The sequence below is a fragment of the Cetorhinus maximus genome, chromosome 8 (genome assembly GCF_964194155.1).
Source record: "Cetorhinus maximus chromosome 8, sCetMax3.hap1.1, whole genome shotgun sequence".
NCBI classification, from domain to species: Eukaryota; Metazoa; Chordata; class Chondrichthyes; order Lamniformes; family Cetorhinidae; genus Cetorhinus; species Cetorhinus maximus.
Window position 1 is genome coordinate 115,780,458 of NC_135886.1, and position 24,696 is coordinate 115,805,153.

The window sequence follows — 24,696 nt, forward strand, 5'->3', positions numbered from 1 at the left end:
AACTGAGAGAGTGGGATGGAGTCCTTACAGGAAGCAGGGTGTGAGAGGTAGCTGTGGGAGTCGGTAGGCTTGTAATGAATATTGGTGGACAGTCTATCACCAGAAATTGAGACAGGTCAAGGAAGGGAAGGGAAGCGTTAGTGGTGGACCATGTGAAAATGATGGAGGGATAGAAATTGGAAGCAAAATTAATAAATGTTTCCAGGTCCAGACGAGAGCATGAAGCAGCACCGAAGCAGTCATCGATGTACCGGAGAAAGGGTTTTGGGAGCGGGCCTGAGTAGGACTGGAACAAGGAATGTTCCACATACCGCATAAAGAGACAGGCATAACTGGGGCCCATGTGGGTACCCATAGCCACACCTTTTATTTGGAGGAAGTGAGAGGAGTTTAAGGAGAAATTGTTCTGTGAGAGAACAAGTTCAGCCAGACGGAGGAGAGTGGTCGTGCGTGGGGATTGTTCTGGCCTCTGTGTCTGGATGATGTTGCTGAGGGAAGACATGTGTGTGGAATAATAAGATGGGGGCGAAGGATAGATCCTTGTGGGGAGGGGGCTGAGGGGTGTTCCATTCGCAGTGTGCAAAGAGAAGCCAGTTCCAGTGTTTCTCTGGCTACCAATGATGAGTTTTTTAAAAATTTGTTCATGGGATATGAGCATCAGTGGGAAGGCAAGTATTTGTTGCTCATCCCTAATTGCCCTTGAGAAGGTGGCTGAGAGTTGCTTTTGTGAAGTGTTGTCAGGAAGGCAGTTCCAGGTTTTTGACCTAGCAGCAGTGAAGGAACGGCAATATAGTGTGTGGTTTGGAGAGAAGCTTGTAGGTGGTGATGTTCCCATGTGCCTGCTGCCCTTGACCTTGGTGGTAAAGATCATGAATTTGGAAGGTGCTGTTGAAGGAGGCTCGGCAAGTTGCTCCAGTGCAATTTTTAGATGGTACTCATTGCTACCACTGTGCATTGGTGGTGGAGGGAGTGAATGTTTAAGGTGGTGGATGGGGTGTCAATTAAGCGGACTGTTTTGTTCTGGATGGTGTGGAGCTGCACTCATGAAGGGAAGTGAAGAATATTCCTTGTGATGATGAAGACAGGTTTTGAGGAATCGGGAATGAGTTACTTGCCGCAGAACTCCCAGCCTCCGAACCACTGTTGTAGCCACGGTATTTATATGGCTGGTTCAGTCAAGTTTCTTGTCAATGGCAACCCCCTCCAGGTTGTTAATGGTGGGGGATTCAGCGATGGTAATGCCATGAATATTAGGGAAGTTGGTTAGATTCTCTTCTCTTCTTGGAGATGTCATTTCCTGGCACTTGTGTGGCAGGAATGTTACTTGTCATTTAACAGCCCAAGCCTGAATGCTGTTCAGGCCTTGTTGTACATGAGAATGAAACCAGTTGAGGGGCAGTAACACACATCTGGACAATTGAGGAGAGATAGTGGAGGATAATGATATGGTCAACCATATCAAAAGCTGCAGACAGACAGAGAAGGATGAGGAGGGCTAGTCACAGGTTATATTCACAAAGAATGTCAATTTTGTTGCTGCATCAGGGATGGAAACTGGTTGGAAAGGATTAAACATGGAGTTGAGGGCCTGATGACCATGGATTTGGGCGGGCGATGGCACATTCAAGTATTTTGAAGAGGAAATGGAGATTTTAAATGGGACAATAGTTTTCAAAGGGCATTGGAATTGAGGCTTGTTTATTTTTGCAGAGGACGAAGAGGTGAAGTCAGATTTGAAAGGGGTCAAGACGATATCTGAGAGATGGTGCCAGTTGCAATATCAACTAGCACAGAGGCGAGGAAAGGAATTTAGATTGTCAGCAATTTAATAAGAATAGGATTGAGAGAGCAGGGGATAGGTCTCATGGGCAAGATGAGCATAGCCTCCAGGGCAGGAGAGGAGTTAGAAGAGAAAGCAGAGAAAGGTGCGAGTTCAGTTGATGGCAGGGTGGAACATTGAGAGAAACCTGGCTTGACGGGTTAGGGGAAAGAAGGGATGTGGCAGGGGCAGCTGAATGGATGGTCTCCGTCTTGTTTACACAAGTCCACAATCTGCTCACATTTCCAGTAATTATCAGAGTTAGTCCCATCAGAGGAGTCATAGAGGCATAATTAAATGTAAGAGATTTAGAATTTATTACACAGGGAATTACAAGGCTATGGAAATCGTCTTCAGAATTAGTGTTTGCAACAACAATTCTGTCAACATTCAGGCTTAGATTTGAGAGAAGGATGAAGGAAAAGATGAAAGAATATGGAAACAGGTGGTTAAATGTGGTTTCTTGTGTGGAAGCTAAATTGCCATCTGATTGGGTTAAATGACCTATTTTGTGTGGTAACATTCGCACTCCTTGGGTGGGTGAAAGGAGAACAAATAATTTAAGTATACATCACTTTGCTTGCCTTCAAACATTTTAGGATCCTTGCTGTTTGAAACAATTTGGAATTGAATTTTGTCTTTGTACAAATGAACATTAACTCCAAGGAAATAGTCAATTCTAAATAAAAGATTCAGAAAACTGATTTTTCACAAGTATCTGAACTTTGAGTAAATTAAGCAAATTGCAAAGAATTTTTGAGCAATAATTTAGAAAAACTGTATAAAACAAAAGGTTATTAAGAACTGCAATTATTGACTAAAGAATCAGCCACATTTAAGTGAGGGTTGAAAATAAAACTTTAAAAAGCCAGGGATTAATTACAGACAAGTAGCTACTGGGGCCATCTGAGCTCATTCATCTAGATGAAGATCCATACCATACCTTGATTACATTGTCTCATGATTTTGAATTAATTTTTGAAATTTGCTACCTTTACCCTATCGAGAAGATCATCAGTTGGTGTTGATCATTGCTAGTGTGAAGAAGTTCTTGTACCATCAGCCCAGTGATATCCTTTCATAAATTTTAGTCTGTGCTCCTTTGTTTTGGTGTATTTGCTTACTTTTAAATTATGCAATGAATTAACTTTATAGCAATACATTACATAATTCAAAAGGTTTTTGTCTCATCTGTCTCAGTGTAAGGGCTGAAGATCCTAAGTTTCTTGCTATTTCAATGCTTTGATACTGGGGACCAAGCGTGTGTTTGCTCTCCGTAATTGTCTCTATAATGTGAATTTGTTGGCTCAGATTGTGTGGCCAGCAGTGAAGTGGAGACGTTCACTGCTGACTGCATGAAGAAGAATGACCCTCCCTTGGTTGGAGGCTGCAGTGGGAACGTGTTGTCCTGCCTGCAGCAGGGTCCAGTGGCAACGTCAGTGCGGAGGTCCACCAGCGAGGCATACTGCTGGTAAAGCCACACCTTTTGACATGATGAGCTGAAAACACTCTTCGAGGTCTGTGTTCAGCTCAATTACAGATAAGTGTTTCTTTGGAATTTCTTATTTGGTGGCAATGTAGCTGTGCATAAATTTTAATTACAGCTCCTCCCTCATCCCAGGTACACAGGTCACGACTGGGACCTCAAGATCCGGGCTATTAAATGTATAAGGAAGCAGCAGAGAATACAAGTAGATAGCTCTAGTAGGGTACAAGTGCAGTGGACCAAGGTGTTTCTTTTTGTAGCAAAATTATATCTGAGTACTCAAGTGTTTACAAAATATAAGTATGTTTGCTTGTTTCTTTCTAGTCCAAATATGATGAACTGAAGAAAGCTGAAAAGGGGAACAAACAGCAACAAAAAGTTCACAAATATATCAATGCATGTGAATTAGTAATGGCACCTGTCCACGATGCTGTGGTTTCACTTCACCCTCCCAAAGTATGGGACGACATCAGCCCTCAGTTCTATGCCACATTTTGGTCTCTCTCTATGTATGACCTCGCTGTCCCCAGTACAAGTTATGACCGAGAAGTGAACAAATTGAAGGTCCAGATGAAAGCAATCGATGACAATCAGGAAATGGTAAGAATCCAGAAATTAAACTAGTGGTTTCAGTTGGATTGGTTACATTTGTTTTCAATGTTTTGTTAACTGCCTTAAAAGCAGTTCATGGTCAAATGTCAGTAATTTTTGTTGTAACATTTTTATCAAAGTGCTTGATTAAATGTTGAGAACACCAATTACAATTGATTATTGTGATTACTGACTTGCTTAAGGATTTGACGAGCACATCACTAAAACAATTTAATTTCTTGGGATTACAGTTTCAATTAAAGAAATTCATGAAGCCTAATATTGCATGTATTCAAGTGAATGCAAAAATCTTTGGTGTATAGTTAAACATTCTGAAACTCTGATGTTGAATTTAAATAAGTGAAAACTATTTTTAAGTGTTCAGTTTCAACTTTTATCCGTTGCAGGGCTGCATTAACAGCTTTATAATTTGATTTTCTTCAGCCACTAAATAAGAAAAAGAAGGAAAAAGAACGGTGCACAGCTTTACAAGATAAACTCCAGGAAGAAGAAAAGAAGCAATTAGAGCATGCTCACAGAGTATTACAGAGATTAAAGCTGGAAAAGGACAACTGGCTACTCGCAAGTGAGTAGCAACAGGAGTTTAAAAAGTTTAACATTTTTGAGAAATGGAGAATTAAACAAAATTAGGTACCGAAATGGTTAACATAGTGCATCTAAATAGCTAGTGCTGTATACCTTTTAATAGATTTGGCACAGAATCATGCTCGTGATTCTCACTTGGAGCTCCCAGTCCCAATACTGTGGATCTCAAGCCCACCTCCCACCGTTCGGTTACAAAGCCGCATTTATCGATATGGACTGGGTCGGGCAATGTTAGAGGTGGAAATAGATGGTCTTAGTAATGGTATGGATAGCTGGTTGGATGCTCATCTTGGGGGATCAGATATAAAATCGAAGTTTGAGAGCAGTTTGGTCTTCCCTATATTTAATTGGAGGAAATTTTTGCTTATCCAGTAGTGCATGTTGGGCATGCAGTCTGATAATTTCGAGGGAATGGGGGGGGGGGGGGAGTTGAGAGAGGTGGTGGTGAGGTAGAGCTGGGTATCAAGAGCGTACATGTGGAAAACTGATGTATTTTCAGATGATGTGGCTGCATGTAGATGAGAAATAGGAGGGGTTATTGTTAATCAACAACAACTTGTATTTATCGCACCTTTAATATAAAAAAGCACCCCAATGCACTTCACAGGGGCATTATAAAGCAAATTATGACACTGAGCAACATAAGGAGATAATAGAACAGATGCCCAAAAGCATGGTCAAAGTGGTAAGTTTTAGCTCTTGCCTCATAAAGGAGGAAAACGAGGTAGAGGCGTGGAGAGGAACCAGGTGATTCTCTGGTTGCAATTAGATGGACAACAATGAAACCAGATGAATGTAGGCCCAGTCAGTTGGATGACAATGGAGAGGTGTTGGAGGAGGATGGTGTGATCAACCATGACAAAGTCTGCAGACTGATTGAGGATGAAGAGGGATAGTTTACCTTTGTCACAGTCATTTATGATGCCTTTTGTTACTTTTAAGGCATTTGATTTTGAAACTCTCAACCTTGTTTTCAAATTCTTCCATGGTCTTGTCCCTCCCTATCTCTGTAATCTCTTCCAGCCCCAGAACTCTCCAATATCTGTGTTCCTCTAAATCTGGCCTCATGAACATCCCTGATATTAATTTCTCCACCATTAGTGGCCATGCCTTCAACTGCCCACAGGCCCTGAGCTTTGGAATTCCACCCCCTCAGCCTCTCTGTATACCTTGCTTTCCACCTTCAGGCACTCTTAAAACTTATCTCTTTGATCAAGATTTTGGCCATCTGCCCCAATGTCTCCTGATGTGGCTTATTGTAAAGTTTTGTTTTACAATGCTGCTGTGAAGTGCTTGGGATGCTTTATTGCATTAAAGGCATTATATAAACAAGTTGTAGCTGACACATGATTAACATTGCCAAAATGTAATTAGTGTCTCTTCTGTGTATTTTGTTCAGATTTTAAGAATTTTTCACCACCAAATCTCTCTCCTGCTTTCTTCCAGCCATAAGCCAGTTCTTATTCATTTCTGTAATAATGTGTCTCTTTGCTCTTTTGCTTCTTCATACATGTAAGTCTGGAGAGTTTGGGCCAGGTTTTGAATACCAAAGCGAATAGCTCAAGTTGGGAAATTTCCTGACTTGCCAGACCTGCTTCAGTGAAAAGTGCCCTGATATGTGCAATTTCACTCCAAGGGTGCGGCAGCTGGATAGATTTGGGTCTGCTGACCCTGGAAGCAGAACATAGGTGGCCACGGGGGCGGTGGTTAGAAGGGTTGTCTTGGTTCTCAGGGTCTTCCTTCCAGTTGTTTTACAAGCTGTTAGACTACTTGGCCCTCACACCTCACATTCCCCATCCCACCCCCAACAATGACCCTGCATTGCCCCATTGCCAACTCAGTACCACACTTGCTCTCACGCGCTCTCGCATGCTCTCATGCTCACTCTCTTGAGCAGGAATCACTGTGGGAATGATAGCTGATTTTGCCACACCTTTTCCAGTTTAGAGATGTTCAGGCCACAGCTGAAATCTTAATATGGACTTGAAATTCACTTGACTTGTGGGTGCTGTTGCATATTGGGCTATTCAGAGACTCCATTAAAGAATAAGACATTAAAAGCATTGGCAAAAAATTATATTTCTCTCATGTTGGTGGAAATCTTTGATTGCATAAGTGTCATTGTTTTCGTTCATAGAACACCTATTTAATTATATTTGTGTTTTGTTTTCCCTCAGAATCTACCAAAAATGAGACCATCACAAAATTCCTCCAACTGTGCATCTTCCCAAGATGCATTTTCTCAGCCATAGATGCAGTTTACTGTGCTAAGTTTGTGGAATTAGTTCATCAGCTGAAGACACCTAACTTTTCTACACTTCTATGTTATGATCGGGTAAAAAAAATATTTTTATATATTTTTTTAATAAGTGTAGTTTTGATGCTTGTTAATTTTAATGTACAATTTTGTGTGTTTAGGTCTTTTCTGACATTATTTACACTGTCGCAAGCTGCACAGAAAATGAGGCCAGTCGCTATGGCAGGTTTCTCTGCAGCATGTTGGAGACGGTGACCAGATGGCACAGTGACAGAACTATATATGATAAGGTAACCTTTTAATGTTGTTTTGGACACAGTTTATTTCTTGTAACACTTCTGTCAAATTATTTTAACGCTTATTGAATGAGGAGTTTTCAGTATGATCAGCTGCCCTTTTTTCTGATCTTTTAAGCTCTTTCAGTTCTTTTAAGCTCTTTCTGTTTTTGCCTTAGGAATGTGGCAATTACCCAGGGTTTCTCACAATTTTACGAGCAAGTGGATTTGATGGCGGTAACAAGGCTGACCAGTTAGACTATGAAAATTTCAGACACGTTGTACATAAATGGCATTATAAATTGACCAAGGTAAGTTTTGTTGCCTCTTTTTCAATGTTCCATTAGAACTAATAAAAATCTATGCCAGTGCTTTCTTAGCCTGGCCTGGGTGTAGACTGGGAGGGGGTGGTGAAAGGGTGGAGTATAGACTGAAATAGGGAACGCTATACTGATATTCTATGGTTTTCTTTCCAAGGTATGCATTGGTATACCATAAAATTTGTTGTTTTTCTTCCTGTCAATTTAATGTACAAATCTAAAATAGGGATATTAATTCATTTAACTTATTGAAAATCTTTTAACATTTTTATCTGAAGACAGTTCTGGGGAGTCAGTTGCATTTCTACATGCGAGCATACGAATTAGGTGCAGGAGTAGACCTTGTAGGTATTTTTTTTTAATAAGTTATCTTGAATTCAAGTTAATGACCCAGATTTTACAGTTGTAATCATGGTGAAACTTGCAGCGTTCATTGTCATTACTCTTTGAAACTGACAGCAACTTCTGCCATCTGTACATGTGTAGTTAAACACTGAAATCCAGGAGTTGCTGTCAGTGTTTCTGTTGTCCTCCTTGGAAGTCCTGGCCGATGGAATTCAATTAAAAATCGCTAAATTGACATGAGCTTCCACTTTTTATGTTGTTATTCTCACCTTGGAAAAGTTAGGTCTTGTTGAATGAGGTGTAACTGTTTTTACTGGCATCATAATTCTTTGGCCCTGAAAAATAAATGTTATATTTGTAGAATATCAGACTTTAATAAACTTCCATAGATTTTCCATAGAAATAGTTTGATAGTTCAACTTCTATTGTGATCCCATATGTACATCCCGATCTTGAGTTTACTTTCTGTAAAATTATAAAGCGAGTGATAAAGCCTGCATGTTATTTCTTGATTAGCTACCTGAGGATTTTTCAATGTGATTGACTGCTTAGCCTGCTCGATGGCATCACCATTGCCGGATGTCAGAGATCCCCTATAGATGGCAGGAGAACAAAATTAATGTCAGGAAAGATGAAGTCTATGCTACAGAGCTCACTCAATCTTTGTGGGCAATTTTTTAGTTTAGTGGCGAGGCTCACATTCAGCTGTGGCTCAGTTCATAGCACCCTCGCCTTTGAATCAGAGGGTTGTGGGTTCATGTCCCACTCCCAGAAAACCAAGAACTGTGATTGTACTCGAAAGAAGTTGCAATCTGTGACTGTTGGTAACTCAAAAGAGTTTTCACTGACCACAAAGTCTGGGTATGTTAATGGAATAGTTGTGATCAACCTTTAGTAATTTTGGATGCAGTCTGCAGGATGCGAGGACTGTTGAGGTCAAATTCAATTCAGATGTTGGGATGCTTGTCCTTACATCGGGGTTATTCAATAGCCTGAATAAATTCCTGGTAAAATTGGTTCTGATCAGGATTGTCAACTCACTTAACAAGCAAATGGATGTTATCTTGGGAAGATAGTATGGTTGGTTTTTGCAAATATGTGATCAAGAGAACTGGTGAACTTCCCTCATCCACATTTTAGGAATTAGTCATTTTTTAAGAGGGGACTTTGCCACAGTGATTTGTACCTGAATGGTTTTTTCCTCTTTCAACATCTCCAGTTCACTTAATTGCTATATAACGATTAATTATATGTCTTGGTTTCTTGGTTGGGCTTATGCATTTCAACACCACTGTGACTTGAGAGTCAGTATCAGATGTCTAACACCACAGGTAGATTGCACACATACTAATTTGAGCTTTTAAACTTGTGCCTACGAGTGCAGCTTATTAAATAACGCATTCTAAATGCTTATCGTTGCATACTAAACAAATATTTCTTTCTTTATGATATTAGTGGCAGGATTTCTGGCAAAATATATATTAAATTTGATGTTGTGGATTGCTTTCTTCTAAAGATCTAGGCCATTCTTTGTGTATGTAAATATTAATGTGTGTGTGATTGACTGAAGAATGTTTTATTACAGAATTATGCTGGGAAATTTTAATGTTTGAAGTGATGAGTGTGAACAAAAAATTGCTAGAATTAACATTTAGATCTTCATAAATTCAACTAATCCATAGCTTTTCTTGCCTGATTCATTATTACTACAAAGAACGAGACATTTGTTCAATTCTGTTTAATTAGATTGAAGAAATTGAGGTTCAGTGTGTCATCTTTTTTTTAAATATAATGTAGGGCATTATATAACTGAGATATACAGAACAGAGAGACTCCCATTTGATTTCTTGTCTGTGCATAATGTTTCTCAGCTGACTGATGCTTCACAGTCATAGTTGACTCATCAGATATCTACTCATGAATGTATATCCAGAGTGTGGTTTGAGATCTCGAGCTGGAACTCTACATTTTCTGTTTCTTAGCCTTGGAGTGGTATGCATGTTTGCAATACGTTTACTACCTTAGCTGAAATAAGCAAATTCAATCTAACTGGGAATTTAGACTGGGAGGTTCACAGCCTTTCACCTGACTACCTATCACATTGGTAAACCAGTAATGGAATTAGTAATCAATTGCAAGATTCCTAGGAGTTAAGGCCATCTTCATGTGCCTTACTCATTGGCTATTAACCCTATTTAATTAAAGTTATATATTATGACCTTTAACTGACCTTTTCTATTGGCTGGATTGGGATGGCGGGGAGGTTGTGTGTTGCACATGGCCATGCAGATTATTCAACAAAAGTTGACCCTGGATGTATAGGTAAATGTATTAAAATACTGCATATAATCTAGGCCGATTGTAGAAGTTTGTGGCCTAATTATTGCATTTTCTTTCAGGCATCTGTGCACTGCCTTGAAACTGGCGAGTATGTACATATCCGGAACATATTGATCGTGTTGACTAAAGTCCTCCCTTGGTATCCTAAAGTGCTGAATCTAGGTCAAGCATTGGAGCGAAGAGTGCATAAAATTTGCCAAGAAGAAAAGGAGAAAAGACCCGATCTCTATGCTCTGGCTATGGGGTAACAAAGTGAAATCAAATGAGTGTGATTTAATACAAAGTAGTTGAATGGAATATCTGTTTCATGTTTTAGTGACTAGATTTATGCTGGAATAATGGCCCAAAAATTGTTAAAATAACAGCGAGGCTAGTGGTGCTCGCTGTTGTTTATGTGCAACTGCTGCAGCAACTTTAGGTTAGGTAAAGTGTGCAGTTAAATCCAGAAATCAGCAAATTGCTGTCAGAATTGTGCCCTTCCTCCGTTATATTGTGAAAGTGGCCTCTTACTATCTGGGTCTTCATTCAAGTGTATTAAGTGGCACCAAGTTCCTTTACTTACACTGCAGATACAAAGTAAATTTGTTGTTGAAAGTTTTGTCATTTTAAATCTAACACTGCTAATGAATTTTATGTCACTGAGAACTAACTATTAGAAATGTGGAGTCTCATTCCTTTTAAGTTTTAATTGTTGGTGATTTTTTTCATGCAAAATTTTCAAATTATATTTTTGTTTATCTCTCTCTTTATCCAAACTATCTTTCTCTCTGTTTATTCTTTCTTCTGTACGTGATTTAACTTTGCATTTATGCAGCCTAATTTACACCTACTCCATCTTTGAAAGATTCTGAAATTAACAGTTCAGTCTTTATTGGTGAAAACAATACCCAGTTGTTTTCCCTGTTCACTCTCTAATCCCGGATGCCCTGTAGAGTGCAAAATGCATCTTCCAGCAACTTGCATCACAAAATACCTAAACATTAAACTGGCATGGGCGAGTCTAACTAACATCCGGTGCTGCTTGTTGGCCTGTCACAGCAATTTTGGGGCCATTATCTTTATTGAGTTTTTTAAAGCTGTAATTTGAAATGAAGACCCTCGGCTTCACAGTTCTTGATTTAAAAAAAAAATTGCAAACACCTATTGCACATGCAGCATGAATTTTTTCAACTTTTTCTCAACAAGGCAATATGAAGTAGGTAAAAGCAACTTTACTTATTTTGAAAAGCTATTTGGAATAATTTCCATGAAGTTTGAGAGCCACTGAGTAAATAAATGTACTCAGATTAATGGTTATTGAATTTCTGACTGAGACTATACAGCACAATTAAACAAGCAATATGGATTTGAAATAAAATGTTTAAATATGGAACGGCTGCTTAAAATTGGGGAGCCAAGTCAAATTACTGCAGGGATTGCATTTGACGGGGTGGGGGTGGTGATGCATTTTTGTAAATTTCCCCTTCGTATTCTAGGTACAGAAAGCTCCATTTAAAAATAACATTTGAAATCTGTTAATTTGACATTTACCAGGGATTGAATATGCAACCCATTTTTCATACTTCAATAATTCTCCTGCTGGGAGAAGAGATCTAGATTATCAATGTTATGGCACAGATGATGGTAAATGCTGAGTTGTTCAAATCCCAAAGAGAAATTTGAAACAAATGCCACAACTTATTTTGCAATTTGTTTAAATTTCGAGATGCGTGCCTTGAATTCAGTAGTAATATGACCACCAAGTTTTATAGGTTTTTCCAATACTAGATGAAACATTCATTAACAAGAAAAATGATTTTTAAGCACATACATATGTTTACAAATTGCTACTATACTAATTTCTAAATCCCCTACTTAATCTAACTCCCAGTTACACTTTTGTTAAGGTAACAGTAAGACTCATGGGTTTTAAAAGACCCAGGCAAGGTGACACACAATACCCTGACTCAGTCGAATTCAAAGTGAGTTTTCTTAACTTCAGTTCTGTGAAGACAGCAGCTTGAGGCATAGATGCTGAAGGCTTTTCACACTTGTTAGATCTTAAAAATGCCTACCCTTACACACAACCTTCACTCTTTTATACATATTTTCCACTTTGAATGCAAATTCCCATTTTTTCCCTCTGTCTTTGGAGTTTATCTTTCCAATAATAAAAATCTCTCATAGCACTAAATTTTACCAGTAATCTTTGGGGAAAATAAACACACACTTTCTAAACTTCGCCTGGCCAGGTGACACATTTCAATCCCTCTTTTGAAAACAATCCAGTCTGGTTTATTTAAAAATGCAAATGTTCCCTTGAGCCCTGTGTTTCTAAACTTCCCCCATGTTTACACCAAAGCCTTCAGACCAGCTGCCTTTAATGCAATTAAGCCTCTCACTCACTCTCACTCTCTCACACTCTCTCTCTCTCTCTCTCTCACACACACACACACACACACACACACTACTGTTTTACAATAAATTCCAATAACCTTATGAGAATTATTGTATCTTCTTGACATCAATGTAAAGATGGGGATCCATGTGCATGGAGCTGTTCTCCTGCAATCCAAATTCAAAAGGACTGCAAAAGTCTGTCGTTGCTCTTTCTTATTTCGTCTTTTAATCTTTTCAACTTTCATAGTATCATGTATGATGCACCTCGGCCTTTAGTTTTGGTGGTTAAAAAGTAATTACTGACTTGATTACCAAGAGGCTACAGCTGCATTTTAATGCATTTGTTTTCAATTCTTGTGAGAGCTATGTTTTATATTTTTCATGAAATTTTAGACTGTGAGGCGAGATTTTTGAGGTTTAGACTAAGCATAACTGCAATGGCGAGCAGTAACTGTGATGCAGAGAAAACTGAGAACTCAACAGTAAAGGATTACATTTATATAGTGTCTTTTATAACTTTAAATGTCCCAAAGCACTTCACAGCCAATAAAGAAATTTTTAAAGTGTAGGCACTGTTGTAGTCTCGGGAAATGTGCCGACTTACCTGAATGTAAGCACCGTAACAGCGAGGGTTGTTGATGTTTGAATTGGTGCAGTGCTGAATGAGCAGCTTCCAAAATTTCTGTTAGTGACATGTCTAGAATGCTCCTTGGTGTTATGGGTAACAGAACTGCTTGGCACTCGGGCATGCAAACCAGATGGGTCCTTTTGTTTGTTTGCAGGTTAATGTTGAAATAGCAAATCTCAGCTCTGCTGCAGTTGAGGTGCAAGGAGAAAATTCAGTCTGGCTTGATGCACTAAGTGTAATGGAATTCATGATTATATAGTCTGGTATCACCTAAACTCAAATGCAAAAGATGATCACTTGAGTGAGTTACTGGAAGTCTGCTGCAATTGTTTGATCTGTATCCTAGTATATTAGTAGCTTCAGGAAAGGAAATGGGAGAAAATTATTTGGAAAAAAATTCTATGTACGGTATGTTTATCACTAGGTGGCCCTGTTATTCCACACAAAGGGGTAATATATTTTGAATGTGTACTACTTCAGTGAGTGACAGAAAATGGGTCTATATAATGGCATCTTGCCAAAAGGTTGTGACCATAAGCATTTTCAGTATGCTTCAAATGTCTTTTTTGATTAATTGATTCCCAATCAAATGGCTTATATAGTTTTGATTTTTGTGTTAGTTCTCCTTGAGCAATCCTACATTTCTTGGTTTTAATTCTTAGCAGTATTTAACTTTGGGTAGTTAATGCAAGATCACTGCAGTTTGTTTTCCAGAAGCCTAAGTGGTCATTTTCCTTTTGTGCACAGTGACCTGACCTGAGCTATTCCATCTTGGAGAATTTTGCATTAGCACCTGGTCTTTATTCAGTTGTATAATGAGCTAAGTCCTGAGGTGCAATTGAAAGTACAAGAAGTTGAGAACAAATGCTGCAAATTATACATTTTGGAATTTCAAACAACACAGAACATTTAGGTCCTTTTATTAATAACATGAATTTTACATAACTTTTAGCACATATGATTGTAAAATCTTACCAGAAAAGAATCCTGTTTGTGACTTGGTCAAACTCAGCTACTTTTGAGAATTTTGGTGAGATGGGCAACATGAGTTGAATCGGTCAGAGGAGCCAAACTCTCAGCAATATATGTTATGAATGTGAGCACAAACATCAGTGGGGCAGCTGCATCACAGAGCCTCTGGGAATTCTGGAAAAGTTGAAAGCTGTTCCATTCACATTCAAAAAGAGCTATGTTTGGGTATCAGATACAATTCCTTGAAGTGCTGTGAGAGACTCCACATTGTGGATAAAATTTATCAAGTCTCAAATTATGTTTTTATTTTAGAGAAAACAAAATTGAATAGTTGCTAGTTTGTTTGTCCATTGATAGATGTCTTCCAAGATTTTTTTTCTCTGCTTGTTTAACACTCTGTGCGACTTGCAGCTACTCTGGCCAGTTGAAAAGTAGGAAACCATACATGGTTCCTGAAAACGAATTCCACCACAAGGATCCCCCAGCAAGAAGTGCAACACCTGCAACAGTTCAGAATGGACCAGGCACAGTCACACAAGCTGCTGCAGCAACTACCAATGCAGCTAAAGCAGAAGAAGGCACAAATGAGGAGACAGGTATTAACAATTGCTTGAGTGTTTATACCAATCAAAGTTCAGCATAGGAGATCACCTTTTCTCAGTGCTTCATCAGATTCATAGTTCAGGAATTCAGCAAATGAAAAATTTATTTATGGGATAAGGAAGACCAAAAGCTCCATGCTGAATTCTTCTTCTGTTTCGAGTTTGTTGATCTCAGCAACTGGCATACTATGTTTGGTCTTGATGCTTATAAATTATTGAAGGGAAAGATCAAGACAGGCTTTTGACCATCATCCAGCAACGCTTTCTTAAAAAGGTGCATGTTTATGGATGTTGGGTGAGAGTTCACTGTGAGGCCTACCATGATTAAGTAGCTTGGCAATACTCACTCTTAAGGTGCATAATGCAAAATGTTGCTTACAAAAGTTTTTTGGGACAGTTAAAGATCACAACCAAATTTAATGCTGTCTTCATGAGGAAAATGGAGAGGAAGTAACAGTAATTCATTTTCAAATTGAGTTGAGCCATAATTTCTTTGTGCATATCTTGTATTCCTAATATGAAGTGAAGGCAGGCAAAGGAGTTAGGTGACAGATTAGCCATAATCTCATTGAATGGTCAAACAGGCTGGAGGGGGTGAAATGGTCTTCTCCTATATTGATTCAGATCTTAAACTTAAACTGCAAACTAATGATGCTAGAATTTGAGCTCCCCCACTGAGGCTGCAAATGGAAGTGGGCAGGCATGAAATTACGTGCCGCCAGACAGCATGTTGATGCCCATCCTATCCCCAACCCGTTTTCCCAGTGGCGGGATGGGGAAGAGGTTGTGGACAGGGTGGTGGCAGAGCTACGCCCCTACATGGTAGCCAATTAAGCTAATTAATGGCCACTTGAAGCCAATTGAAGAAGGCTGACTAGGATTTCCTGGAGGCAGCGGGGGCCAGTTCAGCTGCCTGGAGGCATCCTCCCAGTGGCTGACGCCCACCCTGCTTGTCTGGATTCAGCAGCAGATGCAAGGCACCTTGTGGAAGGGCTCTGGCCCCCACCCCCGCAATTGTGGCTCAGTTGCTGAGGCTATTTTTTAAAATTTTAATTTTAAAGTTGGAGAGGGTGTGCCTCCATTTTGAAGCACCCTCTGCCTCACATACCTGCCATGGCATCCTGCTGCTACTTTCAAGTTAAAAGACCTCTGGCTCCCCAGCTTTGAAAACCCATCCACTCCTTAACTGGACAGCAAGCCTGCCCTCTGGCCATTAATTGGCCGCTCCAGAGAAAATAACATCGAATGACTGTTTCCCACACAGTGTAGGCTTCTGACCCACATTTGAGCCTATCAGAGGGGCTCAGAAGCCCACAGAGAAAATGCAGCCCATGGTCTCTCACTTGTTATAATTAGTAATCTTGTCTTCATCATATTGCTTGAGCACAATTAAATTAGCATTTCCATGTTGTAAGGTATTGCTGTTTACTCATTTATATAAAAAGACATCTATTTTAATAGATAATTGAATCATTAGAATGATGACATTTATCGTGACATTTAAACCCAGAAGCATAGCTACGAGTGTTGCAAGCTAGGGGAACCTACTTCTGATAGTAATATATTTATTTCAGGAATTTGGTTAAAATTCAAAGCCCAGATTGGTCTCAGCAAAAAATTTGGATCTACTTATTTTTGTTCAAGTCCAGATCATTTCTGTGAATAGAGAGCAAAAGTGGTCTCAACCTTTTAGGATTCCCAGAACATCCCATTAGTTGGTCGTTTTTGGGCTAATGCAAATGCATGCGGAGTTTTTCTTCATGTAACATGATATTGACTTAAAGTCATGATTAATTAGATATTGATATGTAGTATATTTGTTTGATTTTTCACCTTTTCTTAAAAATTCTTGGTATTCTTGGAAAAAACTTGCAAAAAACTCACCTTGAATGTAATGAACTAAAATATGTTTTCTGTTCTTTTAACAGATAAATTGAAGGAGAAATCTCAGAGTGCCATTAAAGTTACTAACAAAGCTGCTAATGCAACACCTAAAGTCACAGCCAGTAATGGAAGCAGTGCTGTAAATAGGTAACAGTTTGGCTTTATGCTAAATACTTATTTGCATGTTGTCTTATCACTTTGAAATTTCAAAGTGCTCCATGTGATGAATTACTTTTGAAGTAAGGGGTCCATTATTTAGGACAGAGGAAGAGAGAAATTCCTTTATTCAGAGGTTTGTAAACTTTGAAATTCACTACACAGGTTCATGGATGCGCCATCATTGAATATGTTCAAGGCTGGGATAGATACATTTTTAATCTCAAGGAACCAAGGGAGTAGAGCGGGGGGGTAGTGGAGTTGAGGCAGAAGGTCAGTGATGATATTAAATACCTGGGGAGGCTTGAGGAGCCATATGGTCTACTCTTATTTTTTATGTTCTTATGAAGTGCAATGGCAATTACACAAATATGGCAACCATTCTTTTTGTGACAACTGTTAATGGCCATGAAATGGAATACCAGTGGATTCTGCGCTTGGACAGCACTTGCTAAACAATCCTCATTGTGCTGAGAATTACACTGACAACCAATTTGAGATTACCAGTTCGGCTCGCAGTATGGCTCAGTTACGTGTACTAGAAGCTACATATGTTCACACATACAGGGCCCTATCCTTTGCAAACAGAGCATGTCCATGCATTCTGCCTTTTTCAACTAAACTGGGGGACAGCCATTCCCTGGTTCATTCCCCATGGCAATGCCGTAACCAATCAAAGTTGACCTGCCTGGTTTGAATTTAAACAAAAATTTGGCATTTAACTGTTCCCTGATGCGTTCCCCATAGCAATGTCTCTACCAATCAGATTCCACTTGCCAACCAATCACTACTCTCTTCCCATGCAGTATAAATTGTTGTTCCCTTTAGAATCGGCATTTTTGTGAATCTGTCCTGGTGAGTGCAAGATGAAAAGCTTCAACAGCATGCCACTTTATACAGTAATACCAGTTAACTTCTTTTTATATGGTATTGACTAAGGAAGGACTGCTGGCCAGAATGCCTGTAGGACTCTGTTCTTCAAATAGCACCATTATATCTTTAATATCCACCTAAACTAATCAATGGGATTTCTCTATTATTGAGGCATCTATCATCCTGTATGAATGAGAATCTCTCAGTGCTGTTTGAAGTATTAGCCTAGAATAAACTGAGTCCTGCCCTTGGTTTGGGACTCAAACTGCAGACAAGAATGGTGGAAATTTAAATTAAAAATAAATCTCTTGATAATGAATACTTCACAGACATTTGGATATTTTTATCCACTCACAGGATTTAGCCATGACTTATTGCCCATCTGTAATTGCATGTGACTCAGTTTGTAGCACATTGCTCACTGAATCACAAGTTTTTGGGTTCAAGACCCTTGAGCACAAAATCAAGACTGACACTCCAGTGCAGAACTGAGGTAGTATTGCACCAGCGGGGCTTTCTTTTGGATGAAAGGTTAAACCAAGACCTCATCTGACTGCTTGGGTGGAGGCAAAAGATCCCATGGCACTACTTTGAAGTAGAGCAGGAGTGTTACCCCCAGTATCATAGAGTCATAGAGGTCTACAGCACAGAAAAAGGACCTTCGGCCCATCTAGCTTGCGCTGGCCAAACAAGCACCTAACTATTCTAATCCCATTTTCCAACACTAGGCCCATAGCCTTGTATGCCATGGCATCGCAAGTGCACATCCAAATACTTCTTACATGTTATGAGAGTATCTGCCTTTACCACCCTTTCAGGCAGTGAGTTCCAGATTCCCACGACCCTCTGGGTGAAAAACTTCTTCCTCACATCCCCTCTAAACCTCCTGCCCCTTACCTTAAATCTATGCCCCCTGGTTATTGATCCCCCCACCAAGGGGAAAAGTTCCTTCCTATCTACCCTATCTATGCCCCTCATAATTTAATACACCTCAATCATGTTCCCCCTCAATCTCCTGTGCTCCAGGGAAAATAACCCCAGCCTACCCAATCTCTCCTCATAACTAAAACTCTCCAGCCCAGGCGACATCCTGGTAAATCTCCTCTGCACTCTCTCTAGTGCAATCACATCCTTCCTATAATGATATTCCAGAACTGCACGCAATACTCTAGCTGTGGCCTAACTAGTGTTTTATACAGTTCCAGCATAACCTCCTTGCTCTTATATTCAGTGCCTCGGCTAATAAAGGCAAGTATCCCATATGCCTTCATAACCACATTATCTACCTGTCCCGCTACCTTTAGGGACATGCACACCAAGGCCCCTCTGATCCTTGGTGCTTCCCAGGGTCCTACCATTCATCGTGTATTCCCGTGCCTTGTTTGTCCTGCCCAAGCGCATCACCTCACGCTTATCCGGATTGAATTCCATTTGCCACTGATCAGCCCATCTGACCAGCCTGTTTATATCCTCCTGTAATCTAAGGCTATCCTCCTCACTATTTACCACCTAACCAATTTTCACGTCATCTGCTAACTTACTGATCAACCCATCTACATTCAAGTCTAAATCATTTATATATACCACAAACAGCAAGGGACCCAACACTGAACCCTGTAGAACCCCGCTGGACGCAGGCATCCAGTCACAAAAACACCCCTCGACCATCACCCTCTGCTTCCTGCCACTCAGCCAATTCCTTTGCTTCCTGCCACTCAGCCAATTCTGGATCCAATTTGCCAAATTGCCTTGGATCCCTTGGGCTCTTAACTTCGTTAAGTCTCCCATGAGAGACCTTATCAAAAGCCTTGCTGAAGTCCAAGTAGACTTCGTTAAATGCATTGCCCTCATCTACACACCTGGTCACCTCGTCAAAAAATTCAATCAAATTGGTCAGACATGACCTTCCCTTAACAAAACCATGCTGACTGTTCTTGATTAATCCCTGCCTCTCCCAAGTGTAGATTAATTCTGTCCCTCAGAATTGCTCCCAATAGTTTCCCCACCACTGAGGTTAGACTGACTGGCCTGTAGTTCCCTGGTTTATCCATTCTTCCCTTTTTGAATAACACCGATCCTTGCCAATATTTATTCCTTGATCAATATCTCAAAAAACAGATCATCCTCCCGTATTACATTGCTTTTTATGTGGGAGCTTTCTGTGTGCATATTGGCTGCCACATTTCCTACATTACAACGTTGACTGTACTTCAAAGGTACTTCATTGTAAAGCCCTTTGAGATGTCCAGTGGTCGTAAAAAGTGCCATATAAATGCAGGTCTTTACCTTGTCAAAGAAAGAAAGAAATGATGAACTGTCATCTTGAATATAACTGAGTGGCCTGCTGGGCCATTTCTGATGGCAGTTAAGAGCTGACCACATTGTGACTGTAGAGACACATATAGGCCAGATCAAGTAAGGATTGCAGATTTTCTTCCTGAAGGACAGTAGCGAACCAGGTGGGTTTTTATGACAATCCAGTGGTTTTGTGGACATGACTGATTACTAGCTTTTAATTCCATATTTATTTTAATTAATTGAATTGAAATTCCCCAGCTGCTATGATGAGACCTGGGATCTGGCCTCTTGTCTCTGCATCATTAGTACAAGCCTTTGGATAACCAGTCCAATAATGTGACTGCAATATTATGGCGTATCTCCTTTGTGGTTTAGGTAATTCTACAGATAGTCTACCTTTGTTGAATAAGTTTCAATTTTTTTTGTAAGGACTTGATTGACTTGATGACAGAATTTTTATCTAAATATAGGTTACTGCCGGAAAATTCAGTGGAATGTGAGAAACTTACAATTCGAATCAAAATATCAGTTGACAATGCTGAGTGGGGTCACAAAAATCGATACAGTTGTCTTACCAAATGATTACTTTTTCATGATGTAGGAAAATGATAATTTTTTTCTGGATTTGCATTTTTAAAAGAATAAGTACTTCAATAAATCCTAATTTTTTAATAATGTGCGTTGCTGTCTGTGGAGAGTAACTCATGGGGAAGGTGTTGGAATCGATCATTAAAGAGGTTATAGCTAGGCACTTGGAGAAACTCAGGTAATCGGGAACAATCAGCATGGTTTTGTGAAAAGGAAATCGTGCTTAACCAATTTATTGGAGTTCTTTGGAGGGGTAACATGCATTGTGGATAAAGAGGAGCCTGTAGATGTGTTGTACTTGGATTTCCAGAAGGAATTTGATAAGGTGCCACATCAAAGATTGTTGCGGAAAATAATAGCTCATGGTGTAGGGGATAACATCATAACATGGATAGAAGATTGGCTGGCTGGCAGAAAACAGGGAGGATGATATAATAGCATAAATAGGTCATTTCCTGATTGGCAGAATGTGACGAGTGGAGTCCTGCAAGGATCTCAACTTTTTATAATTTATATCAATGACTTATGTGAGGGGAGCCAAGGCAGGTAGCTAAATTTGCAGATGACACAAAGATAGGCAAGAAAATATGTTGAAGAGGATATAAGGAGATTGCAGATGGATATAGATGGGTTGAGTGAGTGGGCAAAAATCTGGCAGATGGAATATAATGTAGGAAAATGTGAAGTTGTTCACTTTTGTAGGCTGAATAAAAAAGCAAAGCGCTATTTAAATGGAGAACGGCTGCAGAATTCCAAGATGCAGAGGGATATAGGTGTTCTCGTGCTTGCATCGCAAAAAGTTAGGATGCAGGTACAGCAAGTAATTAAGAAGGCTAATGGAATGCTATCCTTTATTATGAGAGGAATTGAACATACAAGTAAGGATAAAAGCAAAATACTGCGGATGTGGGAAATACGGGCTCAAAATGTTAACTATGTATCTCCACAGATGCTGTCAGACCTGCTGAGTTTTTACAGCATTTTCTGCTTTTATTATAAAAGCAAGGATGTTATGCTTCAGTTATACAGGACATTGGTGAGACTACATCTCGAATATTGTGTGCAGTTTTGGTCTCATTTAAGGAAGGATGTAAATGTGTTGGAGATGGTTCAAAAGAGGTTTACTAGATTGATACCTGGAATGAGAGGGTTGTCTTATGAGGAAAGGTTGGGTAGACTGGCCTTATTTCCACTGGAGTTTAGAAGAGTGAGGGGTGACTTGATTGAAGTTTTTAAGATCATGAATAGTCTTGCCAAGGTGGACATGGAAAGGATGTTTCCTCTTGTGGGTGAGTTCAGGACTCGGGGACACTGTTTTAAAATTAGGGATTGCCCTTTGAAGACAGAGATTAGGAGGAATTTTTTCTCTGAGGGTTGTGCGACTTTAGAACTCTTCTGCCCCCGAAGGTGGTGGAGGTGAGGTCATTGAATATTTTTAAGGCAGAGGTAGATAGATTCTTGTTAGGCAAGGAAATCAAAGGTTATCAGAGGTAGATGGGAATGTGGAATTCGAAACATGAACAGATCAGCCATGATCTTATTGAAGGGCAAAGCAGGCTTGAGGAGCCAAATGGCTGCCTTCTACTCCTATTTCGTACGCTCGTATCTAACATGTCAACCAATCAATATTATTTCAAACTGAATTTTGCTAAAAGAATCTGAACCATCCGCTACTTGCACACTGTGTTAAACTGCAAATCAAATGCACAATTTGATGATGAACTTTATATCCTTTTCCAGCAACAAAGTAACGAAAGAAAAAGAAGAGAAAGAGAAAAGTGGGAAAGAAAAAGACAAGGAGAAGAAAGAGAAGACGACTCCAGCTGTCCCTCCAGAGGCGAAAGCAACAGCTAAAGATGCAAAGGAGAAATCAAAAGAAGAACGAACAAACAAAGATGAAAAAGTACGGGAGACCAAGGAAAAAACACCAAAAGCTGACAAAGATAAAGAGAAAGAAAAAATCAGGAAGGAAGAGAAGACTGCAAAGGATGATAAATCCAGGTTGACGTCCAGTTGTGCAGAAGCAAAATCACACTCGGAAAAGGAGAAAGAAAAGGAACCGTCTAAGGAGAGAGATGCACTCAAGGATGCCAAATCCAAAGAAAGCCACTCAGGCACTAAAGGAGAAAAATCAGCTGCTGCTGGGTCCTTGAAGTCCCCAGTTCCACGATCAGAATCTTCAGAATCTGATAGGGGTGAGTTAATAAGTTACTGCGTTCTACTCTTTTTGTAAGTTTTTTTAAGAACTTGTACAGGTAAACAGGATTAATTTAGTACTGATCAAGCAGCAAAGTATCTCCAGTACTTAATTTGTAACGACTTTTTTTTTATGACTTGCTGCAGGCTTTTGGTTGTAGATCAAACAATATTCAAAGGATTCAGCTAAAGTGAGATATTTCACTTGTTGAATTGTACCAATGCTTTTAAGAAGCTTTTCGTACTTGTATTTGATGTTATAGAAAAAATTGCAAAAGCTTTAGAAGCAAAAATCGTCAGTCAGTGGAAGACTAAATACCTTTTGCTGAAAACCTGTTTTTGAGTTGTTTGAAACATGAAAATGTAATACCAGCAGTAACAAGGGCAGATAAGTCAGACACACTTCATCCATGAGATGATGCATTCTAGTTCAATAAACCTGTACCATGGAAGGAGAACATGCTTTTAATGTCCCAGAGCGATTCACAGCAAATTAAGTACTTTCAAACTGAGTACTGTTATACTATAGTCAAACATGGCAACCTGACTTTGCTGTGTAACAGAGGCAAACCTGGCAAGCAGATGATAGAAAAATTGCACCAGCAGGAATAAAATAATATTGATAAGATTATCTGTGTTTAGAGTTGTTGGGTGAGGGATCAGTGTCAGCCAAAGGTCTGGCAGAAAACCGCTGCGCTTTGAATTGTGTCACATGATGCTTTACATCCACTAGAAAAGGCAGGCAGGGCCTCTAGTTCAATATATCACCTGAAACACAGTGCCTCTGACAATGCAGCACCTCTGACAATGCAGCACCTCTCAGATCTTCACCCAAAACTACTGAGTCAGTCTCCATGATGTCAAAATTCTCTGGAGCGGGAATTGAACCCGTGAACATCTGAGTCAAAGCCTACAACTAAGTCATAGCTGACATCAAAGCTAAAGCTAACTCCTGGGTGAGGCACAAAGAAAGAGAAGAAAACTGGGAAGTTGCTCCTCAATTACACAGGGCAATCAAACCGCTAGGAAGCTATGATGGCCTATGACATGTCATTTAGATATTTATATATATCCCCCTACTCCTCTCCTCAATGTGGCACAGTGTCACTTTCACCCAGTAACATCCCTTCTAAAAAGTTTATCGTCCATTTATACTTAACACATCTGCCAGAAGCCCAGTCCAGTGAGTGAAGTGTCTCAGATGATTTAGTATCCAATCTAATTAGCTGTCTGCATGTTTTTTAGGCACATTGTCTAGCTCTACTTTCACTGTCCGCTTTCTTATTTCACTGTATGCACTCCTTTTCTATGATTATAAATAGCTCCCCATAGCTTGCATTTCTCCAAAGTCAATAACTAAAACTCTAAACCTATTCACACATGTACAAACATCACCCATTATATCGCTGACTCACTGACAGGCAAGGTCTAATGAGCCTTAACTTTGGAAACTCCTATCACAGCACCAACTACAGGCATTACAGTTACTATGATGGATTTCCTCATAGGAGTAACCTTCACATGAACGTTTTTGTGCAAGTGTATGAATTTTAATCAATCTAATATATAATGAAGTACACACCAGATACAAATAATATAAATTTTAACAAATTGAAAAGTTAATTGGGCATTTGATCAAATAGTTATAAATATAGGCTGTTTATTTGAATTTTTTTCAGTCGCCTTTCATCGGTTGAATAATTGGATAGGGAAACTAATCACGAAATAAACAAGAATTTCTTGAGGATGCTTTTAAAATCTTTCAACATAGCCCTCTTTTTGCTCTTGCTGCAAAGGCTGTGAAAGTTTAATCATGCCTATTGTATTTGAAAATTGCACAGAATAAATTTTTGCTTAATGAATTAAAATGTAGAGTCTACAACTAAACATGACGTGACTTGGGTCTTTCAGTTCTCTTCTTTCAGAACTTTTTTCAAAAAAAATTAATTTAAGCCTGCAGGTACTGACTTTACTATGTTAATTCAGTGAACTTTCTAATGACCTTGTCAAATTTCTGAGGCACCCAACGTTTTCATAGTTTTCTCGTCCCTGTTATATTTCACATATGTAGCAAATATCTG

General features: G+C 39.5%; 1 protein-coding gene across 1 annotated transcript in view; it reads left to right on the forward strand.

Annotated features, from left to right (window-relative positions):
• thoc2 (THO complex 2) overlaps positions 1–24,696 on the forward strand; it is a 162,537-nt gene that overhangs the window by 109,562 nt on the left and 28,279 nt on the right. Inside the window, exons 23-31 of the mRNA XM_078547456.1 lie at positions 3,630–3,905; positions 4,341–4,482; positions 6,680–6,837; positions 6,921–7,049; positions 7,214–7,345; positions 10,099–10,283; positions 14,430–14,614; positions 16,549–16,651; positions 22,160–22,614. Coding sequence (XP_078403582.1) covers positions 3,630–3,905; positions 4,341–4,482; positions 6,680–6,837; positions 6,921–7,049; positions 7,214–7,345; positions 10,099–10,283; positions 14,430–14,614; positions 16,549–16,651; positions 22,160–22,614 — 1,765 coding nt within the window. The remainder of the gene's footprint in view (positions 1–3,629; positions 3,906–4,340; positions 4,483–6,679; positions 6,838–6,920; positions 7,050–7,213; positions 7,346–10,098; positions 10,284–14,429; positions 14,615–16,548; positions 16,652–22,159; positions 22,615–24,696) is intronic.